The sequence below is a fragment of the Phyllostomus hastatus genome, unplaced genomic scaffold (assembly GCF_019186645.2).
Source record: "Phyllostomus hastatus isolate PE091 unplaced genomic scaffold, TTU_PhHast_1.1 phas_contig_551, whole genome shotgun sequence".
NCBI classification, from domain to species: Eukaryota; Metazoa; Chordata; class Mammalia; order Chiroptera; family Phyllostomidae; genus Phyllostomus; species Phyllostomus hastatus.
In genome coordinates this window covers 3,786,358-3,803,095 of record NW_025333909.1, presented here as the reverse complement: position 1 = coordinate 3,803,095, position 16,738 = coordinate 3,786,358, and the positions used below count along the sequence as shown (strand labels likewise).

The 16,738-nt window shown below is 39.4% G+C and overlaps 1 protein-coding gene across 4 annotated transcripts in view; it reads left to right on the top strand.

Moving 5' to 3' along the window:
- The window catches only part of HEPH (hephaestin), a 58,295-nt gene that overhangs the window by 37,293 nt on the left and 4,264 nt on the right, over positions 1-16,738 (top strand). For all 4 annotated transcript variants that reach the window (XM_045847540.1, XM_045847539.1, XM_045847541.1 and 1 more), the window contains exons 16-20: positions 494-625; positions 8,920-9,026; positions 10,869-11,094; positions 13,447-13,586; positions 14,450-14,612. In XM_045847540.1, the coding sequence (XP_045703496.1) occupies positions 494-625; positions 8,920-9,026; positions 10,869-11,094; positions 13,447-13,586; positions 14,450-14,612 (768 nt within the window). The remainder of the gene's footprint in view (positions 1-493; positions 626-8,919; positions 9,027-10,868; positions 11,095-13,446; positions 13,587-14,449; positions 14,613-16,738) is intronic.

The following is a 16,738-nucleotide window of genomic DNA, read 5'->3' as shown; positions in this document are numbered from 1 at the left end:
TAGAAAAATGGTGCAGGAAACCAGTATTAGCCTTGTACCCAGTTTAGTTATTGGTGCAGTTTCTTCACTTTTGTGGGGACTAGTGAGTTTCCTCATTTTGCCCTTGTACAGAAGGGATCCACTAGCCCTTTAAGAGAGCCCAGAAATTCTGTACTATATGTCAAGCTCTCGCTCCTAATTAACAATTATTGTTCAGTGCCCTGATTCTCTAAAAATTTGGGTATTATTTAGAGAGAGTTGGGATGGGAAAAGTAGGGGTAATTGGAGATACAGTTCTGTTGATGGAGTACTATTATATGGGTAGCAGCATCACTTTAAGGGCTTCTGAATTTAAAAATGAAGCCAGTCATGATTTTCAGCTCAGAAGGATCCTTTCTTATGGCAAACCCCTAATTCTAGGGAGCTCCTATGTATGTCCCCTTCTTTAAATGCCTTTAATGTCCCTGTTCCACTACTCCACTAATGATACTTTTCCTTCTTTTGTATATATTAGGTCCACTTCTTAGAGGAGAGGTTGGTGATATCATAACTGTGGTATTCAAGAATAATGCAAGCCGCCCCTACTCTGTGCATGCCCATGGAGTGCTAGAATCTAATCCTGGCTGGCCACTGGCTGCTGAGCCTGGTGAGTAGGAACACTTAGCGAAGGGGAAAAGGATGTGCAGCACTTTTTTAGCCCTCTGCCTTGCTCCTTTAAAAAAATATGCTGTTAGAGAACTGAAACAGGAGTATTAGCCAGGACTAAGCCACAGCCTGAGGTTGTCTCTATGAAATACTAATTTTTCTCAGTCTTAAAACAGGCTACCTTAGTTTTTGTTTGTTTGTTTGTTTGTTTCATCAAAGTTGCCCTTAATGTTGGTTACACACGGAGCCTTATACTGGCCTTAACTCTGAATACAGATTTAGCTTCTAACCCTCTCTAGGAATGAACTAAACCTTGGCTATAGTATGAGCTCCTAATCATGGGTAGTTACCTGTCTCAGGCCGCAAACTGATCCCTGACCCCGGTAAAGTTCTTGTCCCCTTAGTACAGACTGAACCCTAATCCCAGTAACATACTAAACTCCTGATACTAAATGTAGGGTGATCATAATCTTGACCACATTCTCTTACATTCATTCATTTATTGAATAAATACTTACTGGAAGCCTACTGGATGCAGGAACAAAATTAGAAGGAATGAATACAGTGGGAAATAATACTTGTTCCTACTCTTTAAAAGCTTTGGCTATTATCACAGAGAGACAAGTAAACTGGTAATTATAATGTCATGTTTTAAATGTTAAATAGGAGTTTTTAAAGTGTGGTAGTTAGGTGTAAAAGAGGGTACCTAATATATGTTTGGATGGTCATAGTCATGGATGGCTTCCCAGATTAGGTGATACCTCAGCTGAGATCTAAATTTATAGTTCTCAAATTTTATCTTGTATCAGAATCACCTGGAAAGCTTGTGATTATGAAATAATGGATATCTGGGATCAACCCCCAGAGGCTCTGATTAAGTAGATGTGGGATGGAGCTCAATGATTTGTTATTTTAAACAAATTTCCAGGTGATTTTGATGTTTCTGTACCAGGAACTTACACTTTGAGAACCACTGATCTAAAGGTTGATGAAGAAGCATACAGTTAAAGGGATAGTGTGGGACAAAAGCAAGTAAAAGGAAGTTCCAGATGTAGGGAATGTAATATGTAAAGATCCAGTAAATAAGAAAGATGAAAGTTTAAGCTGAGGAAAGGGGATAGGTTCTAAAAAGACCAATGAGGTAGAATAAGCAGGATTTGGTGATTAACTGGACATTGAAAGTGAGACAGAGAAGAATTCTTTAAAAAATGGTCCATGTTTTTGGAAAAAAATTCTGAAAACACCCAGGTTTTTGATTTGCACAACCCGATAAATACTGATGCCATTCACCAAGATAAGACACATGGAAGGAGACAGGGAACATGAGTTGGGGTGGAAGAGATTGTATGGTGATGAGTTCACTTTTGAATTAGTTGAATTTTGTATGTCTGCAACAAAACTAATATAGATATCTAAAAGACATAAAGCTCAGGAGATCAGGAGAAAGGTATGATCTGAAGGAATTATGTAAGAGGCATCAATATTTCTATAGTAATCTAAGGCAAAGAAATGAACACAGTCACCCTGAAAGAGTATATAAAATGAGACAGTAAAAATTCTAGGAAAAGACCCTGGGGAAGACTAATTTTTAAGGGAATGCACAAATTAAAAAGTAATCCTGATCCCTGGCTGATGTGGCTCAGTGGATTGAGTGCCGGCCTGCGAATCAAAGGGTCACCAGTTCGATTCCCAGTCAGGCACATGCCTGGGTTGTGGGCCAGGTCTCCAGTAGGGGGCATGCAAGAGGCAACCACACATTGATGTTTCTCTCCTTCTCCTTCCCTTCCCCTCTCTCTAAAAGTAAACAAATAAAAATCTTTTTTAAAAAAGTAAGCCTGAGAAAAAAGTAAGCAAGATGTTAGAAATAAAACCAGGCGTATAAGGTATCTAAATTTGTTCTTTAAGTAAATGTTTATTTTGCTTGTTATATAAAAGAGCAAAATTTCAGTTCAGTAGGAATATCATGGTTTATGCATTTATTTTTAAATAAAATTCATTGGGGTGACATTGGTTAATAAGACTGTATAGCTTTCAAGTGTACATTTCTATGACACATGATCTGTATATTGCACTGTGTGCCTACCACCCAAAGTCAAATCTTCTTCCATCACCATGTATTTGACCACCTTTACCCTTTACTACTCCCACACCCTGTTCTTTCCAATAACCACCATACTATTGTCTGTATCTATGAGTATTTATTTTTCTTATTTGTTCATTTGTTGCTTTGAGTTTTATATCCCACATATGAGTGAAATCATACAGTTCTTAACTTTTTCTGACTTATTTCACTTAGCATCATATTATCAGGGTCCATCCATGTTGTTGCAAATGGCAGTATTTCATCTTTTCTTATGGCTGAATAGTATTGAGGTTCAATTGGCAGGCAAAAGGTTAGGAAAATATCTTCTGAGTGGACAGTGAAGAGTGTCTACCTCACATGTATATTTAAATAAATTTCTTCCTACTTTCATAATTTCCGGGGCTGAATAAAATATTTTTTCCATCTCTTTACTTTCAGTCTCTGTATGTCTGGACTTCTAACTGATTTGGGTAGGCAGCATGTACATGGGCCCTCTATTTTTCTCCATTTAGCAATCCTGTTTTTGGTGGAACATTTAATTCATTTACATTTAAAGTGATTAGTGATAGCCCTGGCTGGTGTGACTCAGTGGATTGAGTGCCAGCCTGTGAACTGAAAGGTTGCCGGTTCAATTCCTAGTCAGGGTATATGCCTGGGTTTGGGCCAGGTCACCAGCTGGGAGTGTGTGAGAGGCAACAGATCCATGTGTCTCTCCCGCATTGACGTTTCTCTCCCTCTTTCTCCTTCCATTCCCCGCTCTCTAAAAGTAAATAAAATATTTAAAAAATAAAGTGATTATTGATAGGTACATAGTTATTGCCATTTTAATTTTTACAATTATGTTACTGTTTATTTTCTTTCTTCTTCCTAAAGAGTCCAATTTAACATTTCTTTTAATACTGGTTTGGTGGTAATGAACTCCTTTCACTTTTTGTTGTGAGGGAAGCTCTTTATTTTGCCTTCAATTGTAAATGATAGCCTTGCTGGGTAGAGTACTCTTGGTAGTAGGTCCTTGCTTTATATTAATTCAAATATTTTATGATGATGCCGTCTGGCCTGAAGTGCTTCTGTTGAGAAATCAGCTGACAGTATTACGGAAGCTCCCTTGTAGGTAACTGTCTTTCTCTTGCTGCATTTAAAATTGTCTCTTTTCCTTTAACCTTTGCTATTTTAATTATGATGTGCTTTAGTGTGGGACTTTTGGGGTTCAACTTGATTGGGCCTCTGTGCTTTGTCTTTCTCCAGGTTAGGGAAGTTTTCAGTCATTATTTCTTCAAATAGGTTCTTCATTCTTTGCTCTTTCTATTCTTATTCTTTTTTCAAAATATATTTTATCGATTATGCTATTACAGTTGTCCCATTCCCACCCTTCACTCCCCTCTACCCTGCACACCCCCTCCCACCCATATTCCCCCCCTTAGTTCATGTCCATGTGTCAAACTTATAAGTTCTTTAGCTTCTACATTTCTCATACTGTTCTTACCCTCCCCCTGTCTATTTTCTACATACCATCTATGCTACTTATTCTCTGTACCTTTTCCCCCTCTCTCCTCCTCCCATTCCCCTGTTGATAACTCTCTGTGTGATCTCCATTTCTGTGGTTCTGTTCCTGTTCTAGTTGTTTGCTTAGTTTGTTTCTGTTTTAGTTTTAGGTGTGGTTGTTAATAATTGTCAGTTTGCGGTCATTTTACTGTACGTGTTTTTTATCTTCCTTTTCTTAGATAAGTCCCTTTAACATTTCATATGACAAGGGCTTGGTGATGATGAACACCTTGAACTTGACCTTATCTGAGAAGCATTTTATCTACCCTTCCATTCTACATGATAGATTTGCAGGATAGAGCAATCTTGGATGTAGGTCCTTGCCTTTCATGACTTGGAATACTTCTTTCCAGCCCCTTCTTGCCTGTAAGGTCTCTTTTGAGAAATCAGCTGACAGTCTGATAGGAACTCCTTTGCAGGTAACTGTCTTCTTATCTCTTGCTGCTTTTAGGGTTCTCTCCTTCATTTTAATCTTGGGTAAGGTAATTATGATGTGTGTTGGTGTGTTCTTCCTTGGGTCCAACTTCTTTGGGACTCTGTGAGCTTCCTGGACTTCCTGGAAGTCTATTTCCTTTGCCATGTTAGGGAAGTTTTCCTTCATCATTTGTTCAAATAAGTTTTCCATTTCTTGCTGTTGTTCTTCTCCTTCTGGCACCCCCTATCATTTAGATGTTGGGACATTTAAAGATGTCCTGGGGGTTCCTAAGCCTCTCCTCATTTTTTTGAATTCTTGTTTCTTCCTTCTTTTCTGCTTGGTTGTTTCTTTCTTCCTTCTGGTCCACTCCACTGATGTCAGTCCCAGTTTCCTTCCCATCACTATTGGTTTCCTGTATATTTTTCTTTATTTCACTTAGTGTAGCCTTCATTTTTCCATCCAATTTGCCACCAAATTCAACCAATTCTGTGAGCATCCTGATTACCAATGTTTTGAACTGTGCATCTAATAGGTTGGCTATTTCTTCATTGCTTAGTTGTATTTTTTCTGGAGCTTTGATCTATTCTTTGGTTTGGGCCATTTTGTTTTGTTTGGTCACTTACCTGTTATGTAGTAAGGGGTGGAGCTTTAGGCGTTTACTCTGAGGCAACCCACATCTCTGTGTTGTGACTCTGTATGTGGGGGAGGGGTCCGAGAGGGAACAATAGCACTTGCTTCTCTCTCTGCTGGTTTTCAGTCACTTCCCCCACTACTCACAATCAAATTGGGCCCTTCTGGTGCTGATTCCTGGTAGGTGGGCTTGTGTACATTATAACATCCTGTGGGTCTCTCCAAAGAACTCTCCTGTGAGGCTGGGAGTTTCTCCCACTGCCACCTCAATAGCTACCACTATTTGAAATCAGAGGTTTAAAGGTTTATTTCCCCATGCTGCGGCCCTGGGTTGCATGGTCTGTCTTGCTCCCCAGCTGTTCCTCATGGTTTATCTGTGTGTGAATATGGGACTACCCTCTCCACCAGTTGCTGCCTCACTGGGTCTGCCAGTTGCAGCTTTGCCCACCCCAGTCCTCCAGCCACAGCCTTGCTGTGATTCCTTTCCGCCTGGCTGACCGTCTCTGCTCCTCCTACTGGTCTGGATGAGTATTTCTTCTTTAACTCCTTGGTTGTTGGACTTCCATAGAGTTAGATTTTCTGTCAGTACTGGTTTTTTATTTTTAAATTGTTGCTGTCCTTCTTTTGGTTGTGTAGGGAAGCACAGTGCATCTACCTATGCCTCCATCTTGGCCAGAAGTCAATTCTTATTCTGGTACCTCTATGATATGGATGTTTTCACACATCATGTTGTCCTAAGATTTGCTTAAACTATTTTTATTTTTTAAATTATTCTCTTTTTTTTATTTCTCTGATTGGGTGTGTTTTCTGCTGTCTTGTTTTCCAAACCACTGTTTGAATCCTCTGTTTCACCCAACCTACTGATTATTCCTTCTATTGTATTCTTCATTTCAGGCATTGTATTGTTTATTTCTGATATTTTTTACAGTTTCTATGTATTTTCTCATACTGTTGAAATTTTCATTAAATTCCTTGAGAATCTTTATAACCATTTTTTTGAACTCTATATCTTGTAGATTACTTGCCTCCATTTCATTTAGCTCTTTTCCTGGAGATTTCTTTCATTTGAGCATGTTTCTTTGTTTCCCCATTTTTGCTGCCTTTTTGTGATTATTTCACTGTGTTAGGTAGATCTGCTATGTCTTCTGGTGTTGATAGGGTGGCCTTATTTAATAGGTGTTCTGTGGGACCCATTGGTGCGATCTCCTTGATCACCTGAGATGGGTGCTCTAAGACTGTGCCTTGTGTGGATTATGTGAGATCTCTTGTGTAATTGCATCTTGATTGCTATCATGTTGTTCATGTGTGGGGTAAACCCTCAAGCTGGATAACTGTGAAGACTGACCCAGACCACAGTGTATGAGCTGCTCTGAAAGTGCTGACCACACAAAACAGAATTCACCTCAGCAGGGTCTGGTGCCAGCCATTATTTCCCTTTGCATGTGCTGCTTGTGAAGCTAATTGGATCCTGTTCTGATATTGTCTAAAGCTCACCACTGGATGTGTTGGTTAGAGGGCCTCTTGGGAGGGACTCTGGTACTGGTCAATATCAGAAGCTTCCCATGACAACTTGTTTGGAGCTACAAAGTAAGCCATAGTTTATGGATTCCTCTCCTGGGTTTGCTGCCTGTGTGTGGGAAGGACCAAGCTGTGCACTAAGGTCAGCTTTCACCAGCCCCCAGCTTGTGGGTGGGTCAGCAAAAGGCCCACGGTATCTGCCTTTCAGCTGCCTATTAGGCCCCATCACTGAAAGAATCTCTGGCAGTACTTGAGTTTCATGAAGTACATTCTCAGTGATTTACCAGGTAGGGGCAAGTGGTGTTCACCATATTAATACAGGTTCAATCTCATTACCAGTTCTGAATCTGAGGTGACTCAGCAAAAGTCCCAGGTATGCAAAGGCTAGATGCCACCCACCAGGGGCTAACAGATCTTTGTGGTGGAGCTGGGTCTCAGAGAGTCATCAGGGTTAAGCTAGCAGAGTTCATTAGGCTCAAACCAACCAAGTTCAGCCATGTAAGGGAAGATCTCTTCATTGGTCAGATGTGCAAGAGAAAAACGTCTCTCATCCTTGGGCCATATAACTCAGTCTGTCCTTGATTCAGCCTGTACCTCTTGAATAGCTGAAGTTCAGCACTTGGATGTGGCTGGGAATATGGATGGAGGGGCTAGTTGATCTTCTGTAAGTGGCATGCACTGATCAGGCTTTTAGAAAGTTGGGGACAATGGCCCCTGCCCCAGAACTAGACAGCTCAATCACAGATACCTCTTGAATCTTTGTAGACTTTACAGCCCAGGCCCATGCACGTGATTTCTCCACAGGGCATCAGCTCTGCAGGGTGGTTCAATAGACAGTCCAGAAGGTGGGGCTATTGCATTCCCCCTAGTTTGATGATGTAAGGAGGGACGTGCTCCACCTAAGAAATATGGCATCTGCTGTGCGGGAGAGAGACTCTGCACAGGGACCATAGTGGCTATCCCTTTAAATTTCTTCCCAGAGCCACAAACTCTAGTCTCTCCTCACAGGACTCTAATATGTTCTGCACTCCTTCCACTGGATCCTAGGGTGAATGGCTGTGAATGAAATTTTGTGCACTGGCCCTTTAAGAGGTATTCTGGGCCTTTAGCTAACTCCCTCCCTCCCTGGTGGACAGAATCTGTGATGATTTTCACAACAAGATGTTTTGTGGGTGCCTCTTCAGGGCTCTGAGCTGGGAATCCTGGCATGGGGTTGAGACCTCATGTTCCTCAGGGAGAACCTTTGCAGCTGAGATATCCCTCTTGAATCCCAGCTGCTGCCTGTGCCAACCTGTGGCCATTGCTTTCTGCCAGTTTTGATGTGGCTTCTTCTGTAAATCTATAGCAAGACTTCTGTTTAGTTTGTCTTCAGTTGGTTATGCATGTTGATTGTTCTGTACTTTACTTGTAAATCCAGTTCATCTCAGGAGGCAGTAAGTGTAACTTCCCCCTACTCTGCTGCCATCTTGGATCCTCTCCTTGTACACTTCATTTATGATTGTTTTTTATGTTTTCTAAATTTATTTTTATTTTTACTATCTTTGTGTTTATTCCTGTGTTTATCCTGCTCCTAAGTTTTTTTAAGCATCCTTATAACCATTGTTTTAAACTCTGTATCTTGTAGATTGCTTGCCTTCATTTCCTTTAGTTCTTTCTTGAAGTGGGAGGGTGGGACTAGTATTAAGAATCATTAATACATGGATAGTAATTGATATCAGAAAGGCAGATGAGAATTTCTATGGAGAGACTATGGAAAAAGAGTAGAAGAAGACTACAGGCAGAAATTTGGGGAGACAAGCCCATACAGAAGGAAGCAGCAAGAAAAGAACAAAACAGGGCCAAAGAAGGGAGGACACTATAAGCAGAGAGTATAGTAACAGATGATTAGACCTCGGCCTTGAACAACAAGGCTCATAGAAGAGAGGCTGAGGATGTTCTAGGAAGGAGAAGAGCAAAATCACACAAAATAAAATAAAAACTGTTATGAAAATGATGGAGAATAATCTTAAAGATCTTGGGATTCATCCACCATAGCTTTTGGGAAGACTAGGGAGTTGGAAGAAATTTCTTACCTGGTTCAACTAGAGATCCATATTACTCTTCCTAGGTGAAGTTCTTACTTACAAATGGAACATCCCAGAGAGGTCTGGCCCTGGACCCAATGATTCTGCTTGTGTTTCCTGGATTTATTATTCTGCAGTAGATCCCATCAAGGTAAATACAATATTGGTTTCCTGAAGGTGAGTCTCATAAACTGGCAAGCTAACTGGCAAAAGGAAGCTATTACATAGGTACAGTAAGAAGCCCACCCTGAAATACTGAAGCCAAAGGTTTGGGGGAAAATTCCTTTAATCTATGGTTTATTTTAAGAGACAGGAAGAGGAATTAAGGGAATAGGTAGCACCACATGTTTGACCTGAGCATTTTCTTCCTTGTTTCTTCTTGGATCATATAAGCCCTCATTTAAAAAGCCTAAGATTGCTTGTCAAGAGATTGGGGTTATAGTCTCAAATATGAGACTATATCTTGCCTTTAGAGTGACTTTAAATCAGTCATTCTGTTTCTGTGTCCTCATCTAGAAAATGTGTTTATCTATCTAGCCACCTATCTACAGCCAGAACTGAGCAATCATTTATTGAGAGCCTACTGCATTTTTGCCATTACTTGGTGTTTGGATCATACAAATGTAAGGTAGAGTTCCCATATTTAAAGAGTATGATCTAGTTGGGAAGACAGATGAATATAAACTATAATGCTAGCTATATATATTAGCAGTTCTTTAAAACCACATAATAGTTTTTTTATTTTATTTTAATCATTGTTCAAATATATTTTTCTCCTTTTTATTCCCAATCCAGCCCCACCTCCCACCCTTCCCCACTTCCCTCCATTACCACCCTCCTCCTAGTTTTTGACCATGTGTCCTTTAAGTTTGTTCCCGTGAACCTTTCCCAATGTCCCCTAAAATTCCCTCTACTCTCCCCTGTGGTCACTGTCAGCCTGTCCTCTATTTCAGTGTCTTTGGTTATATTTTGCTTGTTTCTTTGTTTTGTTGTTTAGGTTCCTGTTAAAGGTGAGATCATATGGTATTTGTCTTTCACTGCCTGGCTTGTTTCGCTTAGCATAATATTTTCCAGCTCCATCCAAGCTGTTGCGAAGGATAGGAACTCCTTCTTTCTTTCTGCTGCATAAAATTGCATTGTGTAAATGTACCATAGTTTTTGGATCCATTCATTTACTGATGGGCATCTTGGTTGCTTCCAGCATCTAGCTATTGTAAATTGTGCTGCTATGAACATTGGGATGCATAGGTTCTTTTGGATTGGTGTTTTAGTATTCTTAGGATAGAGTCCCAGCAGTGGAATCACAGGGTCAAAAGGCAGATCCATTTTTAGTTTTCTGAGGAAGTTCCATACTGCTTTCCATAGTGGTTGTACCAGTCTGCAGTCCCACCAACAGTACACTAGGGACCCCTTTTCTCCACAACCTCTCCAACACTTGTTGTTTGTTGCTTTGTTTATGATGGCCATTCTGACTGGTGTGAAGTGGTATCTCATTGTGAAAACCACATAATAGTTTTATGTGAGTCCACAAGACAGTGATTTCTTCAGCTTGGAGAAGGGGATGAATGAGAGGGAAGCTGCAGAAAGCCTCATAATGAATAGAAGTTGCATGTACTTTCAGTCTTGGAAGATGAATAACAATATACCATAAGATAAGAGATATGGCAGAGGGGAGGACTTTACAGGAAGAAGAGACAACATGAGAAAAAAGAAAGTTCTTTCAAAGAACTTTTGAAAGTTCTTGGTGGGTTTAGAGATCAATGAATAGTCTAGCCTAGGTAAAACATAGATTATATAGCACATCTTACCTATATCTCAAGATGGTTGTGAGGATAAATTTAGATAACATGGTAAAGATGCTTATAAATGTAGCACATTATGATGAAGTTCTCAGGGCAGAGGGGCTTGGATGTCAGTTTGACTTCCTGTGCAGCACTGCCACCCAGGAACAACCTCATATCCTTCACTGTCTCTCACTTCTTCCTATTTTCAGGACATGTATAGTGGCTTGGTGGGGCCCTTGGTCATCTGCAGAAAGGGCATCCTGGAGCCCCATGGAGGACGGAATGACATGGACCGAGAATTTGCCTTGTTATTCTTGATCTTTGATGAGAACCAGTCTTGGTATCTGGATGAGAATGTGGCAACCCACGCGCCCCAGGAGACAGGCCGCATCAACCTACAGGATGAAACTTTTTTGGAGAGTAATAAAATGCATGGTCTGTAGAAAATAATCTAACTCTTCCATAGAAGTACCTACTAATTATATAGAGGTGTCTGATAGACCCATTACTAAGGGAGCATCATTCCTGAAAATATGTAAAGGTAGGAAGGTGGAATAAGGACAAAGTGGAAGAAATATCTACTATTATTTTACATTAATATACATAAGCAAATATGTGATCTATAGTAGATCAGGTGCCCAGAAAGCAGGAAGCTAACTCTGTAAAGTTTCTGTGGTGACACCAGCACATTTGAACATATTACAAAAGGCAAGATGGACATTTGTGACCTTCAATGTATTGGTGAACTGGCTGCTGAGGAGTCCTCTGCTTGAAAATCCTGGATTTAGTCTTTCAATATCATCGTATTTATTAACCACTTCTAAATCTGATATCTGCTTTTTCAATATAGACAAGTGGACAGCTTGTCTTTTAGTCTATTTTTTTAAAATAAAGTTCAATTTACAGATAGAAGAATTGGAAAAGATAGCCTCAAAGAGAAACATACTTGGTTATATTATGTACAAGGAAAAGTTTTTTGATGCTTGAGTAGATTTTAGAAAGAAATTGTGCATGCAAGCCTTCCTTTGTACTAGAAATATGTGTATCTCTACAAAAACAAGACAAAATTCAAGTAAGATGAACTTAAATGCAGTGAAATGGATGAAGTGATTTCTCACTATCCCTTCTAATACAATATTTCTTTTATCTGAGCATAAGGTATAACACTGATAGTGACTCTAATGAAATTCAAATGTAGTATTATATCGCCACATGAATTCTAGTTATTTCTGTCTGATAGATATATAAACAATTTGCACTAGAACAGGTATTTTGCAAACTACAAAGTGAACTTTATGTCCTGTCAAATCAGAGAAATAAATTGTCCAGGACAAAAAGGATGTAAACACAGTTAGATTATACTAGTGCAGGGGTTGGGCTAAAACCCATTTCCATCTGCTTGTTTATATGTTCATTCATCCAAAGTCTTCATGCATCAATTGCTCTACTTATCAGTCTATCAGGTATTGGTTGAGCGCTTTTTGAGTGCTGACACTGGAGATCAAAATTAATTAATGTTGGGGTCTGAGGGCAAATGGACAATATCCTTCCCTTCCCTTTCAGATACATGAACCAACTGAGAAAGAGAGAGATGCTTGAGATAAAATGTGGGCTTATTGAGAAGACTAATTGTAAAACTGAGTTTAGTTCTTTAATTAAATGGCCTTGCTAATATTCCTCTGGTAATGGATAGGTTTTCTACCCTATCATTGACATAGGTGGCCAACATTAGCCATCCTTCTTTTCAAGGGCAAAATCTTTCCCACAATGAAATAGTAAATCTATTTGCACCCTTTCTATGGTCAGACAGATTTGAGAGAGGGAAGATTCAGAAAAGGCTAAGTTGTGCATGTTTAGTTCCTTTTCTCAAATTCATAGTTTGGAGGGGGTAAAACAGAGATGGCTATAAATACTCCTTTTATTATTTTTCTTCTTGAGGTGTAGAGTGGAAATTACCTTTCTTCTCTGAGAAAATTAGAAGTGGAGGAATATATCCTGAGCATAGTCCTGGATGTGTTAATTAATATGACAATGAGTAGTTTATTGTTTTTAGAATATAGGGTGTAGCCTAGGAAGAGGCAATTGATGAGGCCCATGCATTAATATCATTATTAATTCCAAAAATGTGACAAGTCTTTTAAAATATTTATTATAAACTCAGGTGTCTTCTAGGTGTTCTGAGGAATGTAAGAAAATGAGAGTGCTATAGTACAATCATTCCCTGCTTACTAGGAACCTAGAGTCTAGTTGGGAATATGGGCACAGGAAGTGGGAAGTGCTTAAGAGTAGCTAATCAAAGAAGTGTTCTTGGAAGAGGTGAAGGTTTGACTAGGCTTTAAACAGATGGATAAAAAGAGGCAGGTTTTGGGGGAGGGAAGATCAAAAACATGAGAAAGGACACAAAGAACATGCATATTGAGCCATGTGGGGGATGGTGAATAAATTACCCTAATTGGAATAAGTGTGTTGGATAATGGGAAAGAGTCTTGGAAAATGTTTTGGGGCTATACTTTTAAAGACCATGTTTTCTGAGCTAAGGAGCCATGGACTTTATCTTTTGGGCAGAAGAGAGATATTTTAAACAACAGAATGGCATGGTTGTATTAGTTGTTTGGAAGACCACTCTTATACTACCAATGTGGAAGATAGACTGGAAGACTACAAATAGAGCAGATATAAGAACATTTAGGAAGTTATTGCTATTATCAGAGATGGTAGGGGTTAACCCTAGGACAGTGTCAATGGGAAGTCAAAATAAAAGAGATAAGACTTTGTATTCTCTTACAGCCATTAATGGAAAGCTCTATGCCAACCTCAAAGGTCTTACCATGTACCAAGGAGAACGGGTGGCCTGGTACATGCTAGCCATGGGCCAAGATATTGACCTGCATACTGTCCACTTCCATGCAGAGAGCTTCCTCTATCGGGTGAGCTGGAAAGAGGGCTGTGTCCCTCAGGGGTGATTAGAGGAGTGCTTTAACAGACACTGAGGAAGAACAGAATAACAGACAATAAGATAATAATCAGTTTAAAGAGGAGAGGTCTTATACATGGAGCATTAAGCTGGAAATTCTACTTTGTGTATCCTAGTATCACTTCTTCTCTCTAGCTTTAGCTTTACACTCAGATATAGAAGAAATAAGTGACTTATTAATGGGGTAAGGAGATTGAAGAAATCAATATAATTGGGTCTCAGTAAGGACTTGACACATAATGAGCAATTATTCTAAGGTCTAGGAATTTCAGGGTGTTGTCCAAATCTCTGAAAACACTTATTCCATTATAAGAATTTCTGTTCAGGAGCTACATGGAAAAACATGTAGTTTTAGGAGAAGGAGCAAAGTTAGAGTCATTGGTATATAGACATAAAGATCTGGAAGTGCTGACAAAGGTGATGATATGAAGGATAAAATAGTTTGAGTTTCATTGCTAAAGAAAGTATGTGGCTCTTTCCCACAGGTCAAGGATTAAGCTAAATTCCCCAGATATCAGCCTGCTGAAAAGTATGGAGACACTAGTTTTTAGCCTCCTAGAAGTAACTGTGCTGTCTTTTATTTTGGGATACTTTAAGAATAAGGAGGAGGAGAGAGAGGGGGTACCCTCTATTGATTTAGTTTGTGTGGGCAGGTTCATTGGAAAGATGCATAAGGTAGAATCTTTAAACTGCTCTCTGATCTATGAATTGGAGTTCCATGTCCCTGATGTGGATTTCCAAGCCTTTTGGTTTTTAAAAACTGGTATGTGATCTCTATACCGTTCACTTCCTCTTCACCCCAAATTTCTCTTGCAGAATGGAGAGAGCTACCGGGCAGATGTGGTGGATCTGTTCCCAGGGACCTTTGAGGTTGTGGAGATGGTGGCCAGCAACCCTGGGACATGGTTGTTGCACTGCCATGTTGCTGACCATGTCCATGCTGGCATGGAGACCCTCTTTACTGTCTTGTCTCAAAGAGGTGAGGACTAACTACCCAAGCTGTACCATCTTCTAACATTTGTATAGCTTATTGAAACCACATAATCCTAAAAAGTCTCACCTGTCCTTCTGATCCTAGAAGAACCATAACTTAAGACAGAACATATCTCCTAGGTGTTCTCCCATTTAACATTTCCTATTCACCATTGCCCCCTTGCTATTCCCTCCTTCTAATTTCTTTGACACATGTTGAGCTCAAATCAATTAATACAGTCTGGAATTGCTTGGGTTCTCATGTTGATGCCTAGTACAGATTTTCTTCCTTTGAAATATATTTATTTTATGTATAAATTTATTATTTAGAATTAATTAGAGTCACAGACTATTTCATGGAATTTTGCTAATGAATCCAGTTTATAAAATAAGAAGAAATATAATTCTAATAATCACCCCTTAATTGATTTTCTCTGTGGGGATTGTGAAAGGCAATTCTTTCTGACCTGGCACAACTCTGACTAAGGCTGGAAAGAAATATTAGCCTCTGATATAGCTTATCACAGATAGAGTTACTACCAAGAGTAAAAAAGAGGGGTTTTTTTCTTACATTTTTTAATATGGAAAGAGAATAGCTGTGGTAGTTTCTTTACCAATAAATTTTTGTTAATCACCAAGAATGTAGAAAGGTAGGCTGTGTTGGATTTTATGCCTTTGGGTTATTAAAATGTTAAGTCTCTCACTTCTTTTTTCTTTTAAGATTTTATTTATTTTTAGAAAGAGGGAAGGGGAGAGAGAAAGAGAGGGAGAGAAACATCGATGTGATACCAATGGATTGCCTCTCACACACCTCCAACTGGGGACCTGGCCTGAAACCCAGGAATGTATCCCAAATGGGAATGGAACCAGTGACCTTTTGGTTAGTGGGAGGGTGCCCAACCCACTGAGCCACACCAGTCAGGGCTAAGTCTCTCACTTTTTAAGCCTTTTGACCTGAGTCCAGCTCTCAGCATTATCTCCCTTTCAAGAGGCCATATAAAATCTGGTGGGGCCCACAGGAATCCAGGATTTTTTTTCCCTGTGCTTTTTTTTTAAAGTGTCATATGGTTTTGAAAAGTGTTGGTATTCAGGTAGATATTCTGGGGTTGCTAGCCATGGCAGCACTCTTGTCAGCAGGAATAGAAAGTGGAAGAAAGTCTTCAGGCATACAAACAGACTTAGCAAAATGGTAGGGATTACAATTCTGCTATTTACCCTCTGGGGGTGGTGGACAAATAATTGCACATTATGATTTCCTGTATGTTTGAAAAGCTTTGTTCTCTGGTAACCCATAGAGCTAAAATGTGGCTTCCATGTACTACTCTAGTACTATTTTCCACCACCAATATAAGCACACAATTCTTTGTTGTGTTCTGTCAGTCCTTAGAACCAAAGTCAAGTGATGAATTGATGTGTCATCAAGATTCCATAGATCTAAGATAACAGGTATTCATGTCTAATAATGGATCATCTCAAATATAGACCATCTAATAGATAAGAGACCATCTCAATTCATGTGACCCAGGGACTTCCATGAATAAGGATAGTTCATTTCTCTCTATGAAAATAAGCCAGCCCATAAATCTTACCTATTTGACTTTTTTAAATATATAACCTACTATGGCCAAATTCAATATTGTTCCAACCACATATGTGTTGAAGACAGGGAAGAAAGACTTTATTGTTGAAAGAGGGCTCCTGATGAGGAAACATGAGATGAAAACCAGAGCTAAAATGACAGGTTAGACTGGAGTAAGGTCATTGTTTCACCTAAAAGAAAAGAGAAAATAGAAAATAAAAAGATCAAGGTTTTGGTGAGGTACTTTACAGAAATGTAGAATATTTCTCTTTTATAGTCTCTTTTTTCATCTTTGATAGAGGAGAAAGAATCATCTGCTTGGAGTGAAGGATAGGTGGTTGGTTAATGGGCTTGACAAGAGTAGACAAATGTTTGAAATAACAACTCTGGAAAATGGGAAATAAAAGTTTACTCTGAGTAATGAGAAATTAATTATTGCCAGGCAGCAGTGAGGGCTTAAAATTGGACACAAGTATACTGATCTTTATACCTGTGTGATTTTTCTCTACCAGCATCCACCAGACAAAATACAGGGAAATTATAATTACTGGGGT